This window comes from Petaurus breviceps, unplaced genomic scaffold (genome assembly GCF_028583685.1).
Source record: "Petaurus breviceps papuanus isolate PSGF00001 unplaced genomic scaffold, PetGlider_PUasm1.0 189, whole genome shotgun sequence".
Taxonomy (NCBI): domain Eukaryota; kingdom Metazoa; phylum Chordata; class Mammalia; order Diprotodontia; family Petauridae; genus Petaurus; species Petaurus breviceps.
This window is the reverse complement of record NW_027185809.1, coordinates 21,465,064-21,473,495: the sequence shown is the minus strand read 5'-3', so window position 1 is coordinate 21,473,495 and position 8,432 is coordinate 21,465,064. Positions and strand designations below refer to the sequence as shown.

General features: G+C 35.4%; 1 protein-coding gene across 1 annotated transcript in view; it reads left to right on the top strand.

The window, feature by feature from the left end:
* SNAPC1 (small nuclear RNA activating complex polypeptide 1) overlaps positions 1–7,915 on the top strand; it is a 36,768-nt gene extending 28,853 nt beyond the window's left edge. The window contains exon 9 of the mRNA XM_069092031.1: positions 7,179–7,915. Within this exon, the coding sequence (XP_068948132.1) occupies positions 7,179–7,213 (35 nt within the window). The 3' untranslated portion in view covers positions 7,214–7,915. The remainder of the gene's footprint in view (positions 1–7,178) is intronic.
* Positions 7,916–8,432: the final 517 nt, after the last annotated feature.

Below are 8,432 nucleotides of genomic sequence, written 5' to 3'. Positions count from 1 at the left end.
TTCCCTTCCTCCCTTGTCACCCACCCTTACTGGGAAGATAAGCAATTAATTATAGGTTGTACATGTGTTGCTAATGTAAAACATTTCCATAGTGGATATATTGCAAAAGACTGACAGTATTTCCCTCCCTCCTATCCCACCTCCCACATGTTCTATTCTCTGCTTTGATCCTGTCCCTTTTCAAAAGTGGGTGCTTCCAACTTCCCTCCCCCCCAGCCTGCCCTCCCTTCCATCATCCCTCCTCTCATCCCCTTCCCCCCTACTCTCCTGCAGGGTGAGATACCCTGTTTAGTGTGTATTTCATTCCCTCCCCAAGCCAAATTCAGTGAGAATAAGTTTGACCCATTCCCTTTTGCCTTCCTATTCTATCTCCATTGTAACCATTTTCCCTTGCCTCTTCTGTATGATATAGTTTACCCCATTCTGTCTCTCCCCATCTCCTTTCATTATATTCTTCTCTCACCTCTTAATATTACCTTTTAAGTATCATCCCTTCCTATTAAATTGGTCCTGTGCCCTCTATCTATGTATACCTGTAAACATATATACACACATTCACATATGCCCATATACTCACCTATATAGACATGTGTGTTACACACACACACATACACACACACATTTCTATTCCTTCAACTATTCTCATACTGAAAAAAGTTTCATAAATTGCAATTATCATTTTTCCATGTAGGGATGTTAATAGTTCAACTTTGATAAGTTCCTTACGATTTCTTTTTCCTGTTTGCCTTCTCATGTTTCTCTTGCTTCTTATATCTGAATGTCAAATTTTCTATTAAACTCTGATTTTTTCATCAAGAATGCTTGAAAGTCCTTGATGCCACTGAATGACCATATTTTCCCCTGAAACATGATATTCAGTTTTTCTGGGTAGGTAATTCTTGGCTTTAATCCCAGCTCCTTTGCCTTCTGGAATATCATATTCCAAGCCCTTGGATCCCTCAGTGGAGAAGCTGCCAGATCCTGTGTTATCCTGATTGTGTTTCCACAATATTCAAATTGTTTCTTCCTGGCTGCTTGTAATATTTTCTCCTTGATCTGAGAATTCAGGAACCTGGCTATAATATTCCTAGGAATTTTCTTTTTGTGATCTTTTTCAGGAGGTGATCAGTGGATTCTTTCAACCTCTATTTTGCCCTTTGGTTCTAAAACATCAGGGCAATTTTCCTCGAGAATTTCTTGAAGGATGATTTCTAGGTTCTTTTTTTGATCATGGCTTTCAGGTAGTCCAATATATTTTAAATTATCTCTCCTGGATCTATTTTCCAGGTCAGTAGTTTTCCCAGTGAGATATTTCACCTTGCCTTCTATTTTTCCATATGTTTGGCTCTGTTTAATAGTGTCTTGATTTCTCATAAAGTCACTAGCTTTCATTTGCTCCAATCTAATTCTGAAGCCATGATTCTCCTCATTGAGCTTTTGAGATCTTTTTCCATCGGGCAAATTTGGCTTTTTAAGGCATTCTTCTCCTCATTGCCTTTCTGAGCCTCTTTTGCCATTTGAGTTAGTCTATTTTTTAAGGTGTTATTTTCTTCAGTCAGGTTGTTGACTCTCATTTCATAATTTTCTTGCATTGTTCTCATTTCTCTTCCCAATTTTTCCTCTATTTCTCTTATTTGATTTTCAAAATCCTTCTTAAGGTCCTCTTTGGCTTGTAACCAGCTCATATTTTTCTTGGAAGCTTTTGGTACAGGAGTTCTGACTTCACTGTCTTCCTCCTGTTCCATGTTTTGATCCTTTTTGTCCCCTAAATAGGAGTGTTGAGTTGGGTTGCTCTGTTTACTTTGCTTTCCTCATTTGCTAATGTTGCCACTCAATTACTTGACTTTTGGGCTTTTTGCCACAGTAGGAATATGCTAACAGACAGGGGGGATTCCTCCCAAATGCTGGGGTATTCTCAGCTGCCGAAGGTATTAGTTGGGTGCTCTCTACGAAGCCTCCACATGCTCTGGCAAGCTGGTCACACACCCCAAGACCTCCACCCTAGACTGAAATCCAGATCCAAGCAGGTTAAAGCAAGAGTGGTTGCCCCTCAGACTGGTCACTTGCTCCCCCTACAAACTGCAGACCAGGAGCTGAAGCTTAAGATTGGGAGAGGAGAATACAAGGCTGTATACTGTAATCTTATTTATTTAACTTCTATGCAGAGTACATTATGTAAAATGTCAGGCTGAATGAATCAAAAACGGGAATTAAGATTACTGAGAGAAATATAAACAATCTCAGAAATGCAGATGATACCACTCTTAACAGTGAATGAAGGTGAAAGAGGAGAGTGTAAAAGCTAGCAGGAAGCTTAATATAAAAAAAAAAAACTAAGGTCTTGGTAACTGGTCCTGTCACTTCCTGGCAAAAAGGAAATTAGAAGCAGTGCCAAATTTTATATTCTTGGATTCAAAAAATCACTGCAGAAAGCAGTTATGGCCATGAAATTAAAAGACACTCCTTGGAAGGAAGGCTATGGACAATCTGGACAGCATACTAAGAAGCAGAGCCATTACCTTGCTAACCAAGGTCTATGTAGTCAAAACTTTCGTTTTTCTAGTAGCAATGTATGGTTGTGAAAATTGGAGTCTAAGGAAAGCTGAGCGCTACAGATTTGACACTTTGAACTAGGGTGCTGGAGGAGATGTTTGAGAGTCCCTTGGATGCCAAGAAGATCAAATCAGTCAATACTTAAAGAAATTAATTTAGGCTATTCACTGGAAAGTCAAAATACTGAAGCTTAAAAAAATTGGCTTTATGAGAAGATGAGACTCATTGGAAAAGACCCTGATTTTGGGAAAGATTGAAGGCATGGCAGAGGATGAACTTGTACAGACTTCAAGAGATAGTGGAGGATAGAAGAATTTGGTGTACTGTGGTCCGTGGGGTCACAAAAATTGGATGTGACTCAATGAATGGCTGAATGATAGCAAAGTGAAACAGGATTTTTTAAAAAACCTGTTACATTGTATCAAAATATTAATGAGCTAGCCATTAAAGGCTTTTGGTGAAAAGCACATGTATGCTTGTGCCATTATAGCCAAAAAACTTGCCTCTTGAAATTAAAAAGAAATCTACACAATTTTTACAAGTCTTTTTTCTCTTCACTTATTATTTTCACTTATAATTAAACTTCCTTTGTCCAGTATGTTTGAGGAATAAGTTGTTTTAGACTTGTGAGGTTTCCAGGTAATTGAAGTTACCTCTTTACATATTAAAACTTTTCGTTTTAATTATTTTTTTATTGATTTCTCTTTTCTCTCGCCTGCCTTTCCCTAACTCTTCCCCCAAGATATATTGCACAATTTCTCTAACTTGGCGGGAAGAAAGTGTACTTACATGTTATATTTTTTTTGACAAAAGAAATTATAGGACAATAGATTTAGAGCTCAGCTGGGACCTCAGAAACCATCTTATAGCTCATTGTCTGTAGATTTAGAGTTGGAAGAGATCACCTAGTCTATCCTTATTTAACAGATGAGGAAACAGAGGCTGTGACTAACTCATTGTTACATACAGAGTAACCCATTGAATTAGCATTTGAACCCGCATTTTCTTTCCACTGCTTCCAGCTGTCCATAGTATTTAAGGCCATGAACCTGTAGAATAGGAAATTTTGGTTTTAGGATTTGTTTTTCTTAACCTAGAATCTTTGTTCTTCTTTGCTCAGCTATTCTCCTCTGATTCTAAGATAGTCAAGTGACTTATTTGGAGGGTGGCTTCTAAATTAATGATGAGTCTAATCTTTTTGTTGTGTGTACCAGCAGTTTCCAGATGTTTTGTGTGTCTCAGAGCTTAGTTTCCCAGCCTGTTATTTGTCATTTGGAATGTTGTTTTTGGGAGGCAGTAGATAGAAAAGAAAAAGAAAAGCAGAAAGCTAGACCTGACATCTGAAGTCACTGAGCCTCTCTGATCCTGCTTCCCCCACTGTACAATATGGATGATAATATTTGTACTACTTGTTTCATAGAATTGTTATAAAATCACCTGAGCTAATATATGTAAAAATACATTATGTGGCCTATTATTATTTCTTTTTAGAAAGAGCGTTATTAAGGTTGGTTAGGTTTCTACAATATCTTATGAAAACTTAATTTATAATGTAGCTCAACCCTAAACCCAATCATGGTCTATACCATTGTTTCTGTGTTAGGGGGGTTACAACTGACAACCAGGGACAGATCTCTCTTTTCTCTGAGAGTGTAAGAACTTTCTTACTCCATTATACTCTCCCTGAACCTAGCAGAGTTAACTTTCTTGTTTCCCACTTTTATGATACAGTTAGAGGGGACTAGGGATTTGAAGGTTCTTGGGTTGGGATATTATAGCAACTCTGGTCTCAGGTATAAGAACTTCCTAATTTAACCCACCTTGACTGGGAACTCTTGTCAGTTTTTCAGCAGAAGTTCTTTTGGTGGTGGGGACTGTAGAGACTCCTGTAGGGCCACTGATAGCAGCAGTTTAGAATCTATTTGATTTGGAATTTAGCGTCTCTTTGCTCCTTGAGTTGGGATTGATGACTTTGATGACAGGGGATTTCAGAAAGGCAGCAGCAGCTCTGGTGGTGGTGGGAGTAGATTTCTAATTTGTAGGGATTCTACAGGGGGTAGCAGTAGTATGATAGGGGTGCCCAGAGGCAGGGGCTCAAAAGAAACCTTATGAACTTGACAAACTCCAATAAACATGAACATTTCTTATACAAAGAAGTATAGAAAAGATGATTGTATATAAAACTAAATCTCTACACAGGTCATGGTGTAAAATTAAACATGGTAGTACCAAAACTACCCTACTTGGTTGTATCCCCTTTTGAACTCTCTTCTGCTTTTCTGTTTTTAAAATTTTGTCTTTTCTTTTCTTGGCATCACTGTTCCCCTCTCCCTCCTTCCAAAAAAAAAAAAAAAGATCCTTTATATAGCAAAACAGATTCACGCATTGACTGGATCTGAAAATACAGAGTTCCGTCTAACCTCTAGGGTATCACCTCTGTCAAAAAGTGGCAAGCATGATTCATTACCAGTCTTCAGGAGTTATAACTGGTCATTATATTGATTTACTTTCCTGAGTCTTTCATTGTTGTTTTCCCTTGCCATATGTAGTTGCTGTTGTTCAGTTGCGTTCCAACTCTTCTTGACCCCATTTGGGGTTTTCTTGGGAAAAATGGTGGAATGGTTTACCATTTCTTCCTCCAGCTCATTTTACAGTTGAGGAAACTGAGGCAAACAAGGCTAAGTGACTTGTTCAGGGTCACAAAGCTAGTAAGAGTCTGAGACCAAGTTTGAACTCAGGGAGAGACCCTGGGCCCAGCACTCTATCCGCTATGCCACCTTGCTGCCCTATTATAGTCATTACATAAATATGGTGCTCCTGATTCTGCTTCTTTCCCTCTCTATCAATTTATATCCTAGGTTTCTCTAAATCTGTCCCTTTCATCCTCTTTCTTTATGGTGCAATTTTATTTAAATTCACATACCATGATTTGTTCATCATTTTCCAGTTTATGGGTATCCACTTGGTTTCCAGAACTTTGCTACAATAAAAAATACTATTAAAAATATTTTACGCATCCCCTTTGGATTATATTTGTGTCTCCAGATGAATTTTGTTGTTATTTTTTCTAGTTATATAATGTAACCCTTGGGTAGTTTGATTGGGATGTGATTGAATCTGTAAATTAGTTCAGGTATTACTGACATTTTTATTATATTGGCATGGTGTAACCATGAGTGGTTAATATTTTTCCAATTATTTGGGTTTATCTTTCTTCTTAAAATGTTTTGTAGTTGTACTCATACAATCCTTTCTGTATCTTGGTAGGAGTATTCTCCATTTTGTGCTAATTTTAAAAGGAATTTCTTTTTCTGTCTCTTCCTGTTGAGTTTTGTTGATAATACAGAAAGGCTGTTGGTTTTTGTGGGTTTATTTTATCTCCCCCTGCTTTGCTAAAGTTATGAATTTTCAAGTATTTGTTAATTGGATTTTAGGTTCTTCTGAGTAAAAAAATCATGTCAGCAAAGAGTAGTAATTTTATTTACTTTTTGGCTATGCTTATTCCCTTAATTTTTTTTTCTTGTCTTTTTGCTTAAAAAGCTGGTATTTCTAGAGCTATGCCAAATAATAGTGATGACGGTGGACTGATTTATTGGAAAGTTCTCTGGTGTTTCTCTGTTATAGATAATGCTAGCTACTTAGTTTAGTAGGTAGTTTAGCATGTTAAGGAATATTCCATTTATTCCTATTCTTTTTAATATTTTTAACATAAATGGATATTGTATTTTGCCAAAAGCTTTTTTTTGCATCAGTTGTTTGATGTATTTCTTACTGTTTTTGTTATCAATATGGTCTGTTATATTTAGAATTTTTATAATATTAAACCAACATAGTATCATGGATTAGAACTAGAAGAGACCTTTGGTCAACCCTCCCTCATTTTACAGAGGAAACTGAAGCCAATAGAGGTTAAGTAATTTGCCCATTGTTACATAGCTAATAAGTGTATAAGGTATTTTAACCCAGTACCTGGCATATAGTAAATAAATAATAATACATAATAAATATTTATTCCCCCTACTCTGTTTTTTTTTCCTTAGAGCTCCTGGTCTATTTGGTTAGGCAGGACATATATAAAACCACTGATGATCCCTAATATTTACATATTTCTTTACTCCTGTGTTTCAGAATTTTCTGTTTTAATGTAAAACCTTTTCTGATATAACTCTAGAGTAGCCTTTCACCTAAATACATGTTTTTGGATGACTAAATTTCAACATAAATGTTGAATCTCTAGAGTCATTCTGAAGGAAAATTTCATTTGCAGATAAAGTTGTGATTTCTTAGATTCTCAAACCAATATGGTTAAGGTTAGAAAATTTATTTCTGTACTGTTTATTCATTTCTGTACTTAATATTTCTGTTCTTTAATATTTTCAGTATTACAATTAAAAACCTGTATTTAAACTATGTAGTTTATTTGTAGTATAAAGAAGTAAAAGTACCCAAGGAACCAGCTGTCAGTTATCAGAATAAATATCCTTATCTTTATATTTTTGGGTCCTAAAAACAAAAAAGAAACCATAGATAATACAGTACTGCTACAATATAAGGAAGCATTGTTTGTTTTCTGGTGCCATCTGTTTAAACCTACTGAACTTCTAAATTTTCTTATGCCTTTATAGAGTTTTTAGCACCTAAGAGGAAAAGAAGATGCTGAACAAAGAACCTGGATTATAGAGACAGTTAAAATCTTTATGTGATGAAGATGAAGACAACAGATATTAAAGTCAACTATTCCATGTATGTTATGGACTCCCACAGCAATCTGTTGTGGAAATTGGTTTCCACTGGTATTTGTATGCACTCAGAATTGCCTTAATGCAGTTGTGGCTATGTTAATTATTATGTATTCTTATTTTAAATTAACCTTTAGTTTAATTGAGATGTACATTATATTGTACCTAGTCATGGATTAATTTATGACTTGAATGGAACCATCATATATCTTATATGGGTAAGTGCAATAAATATATTTTTCTTTGTTACTACTAGACTATAAATTCAATAAGATGTCAGTGCTTAGCACAATGCTTTGCATATTGTAAGTGCATAATAGATGTTGAAAGTATGAGTGTAGCAGGTTCTTAATAAATGTTGAATTAAAATACTTTGTTTTATTTTTACATGAAACTCCTGTTGCTGGTTCCTACTGTCAAGAATATAGCTCAATTGCTATTTTATAATCAACCTAACTTTGTATACTGTGTCAGTTATTTTAAAGCCTTCTTTTGTTTTAATGAACTTTAAATATCTAGACCAGTTAAATAATATATTGACTAATCTTGAGTACAAACATATTTTAATATATATTACTTCTAGGGAGTTATTAAAACCTTCCAAATAAAATTTTAAAATTTAATATCTTAAGTACTGCTGTTTATTAAACAAAAACAGTTGTGACATGGATCATGCTGGGAAGACTTCTTTTATGTTATTGACAACAGTTTATTTTCAGAGAAAAAGAAACTTCAAAAAAAAAGCTAAACTAAATATGGAGAAGCTTCTCAGCAGTAGACCAGCCACTTGGTGTGATGGATTCTTTGGCCATGGAAGTCCATGAAATGAATAAAAAATTAAAATGACCCTTAGTACTTTGGGGTCCTTTTCCATATCTGTTGTGATGGTGACAGTGTTGGACAAAGTGCCAGAGTGCTAAGAATCCCAGCATTTTTAAATAGTCTATAATAAAAATTAACTTAGCTGTTGGTTTCTTAAATATGGAATTGTTATCCATTGACCATTAATTGGATAATACTACTAGTGGAATTGAATCATAACAATCTTGACATCTTCATTATAAATAAAATCAGAAGACAAAAGGAAGTTGAAGTAAAATGACAGGATGACTCCAGTTTTCTTGAAGCAAGTAAAGGAGT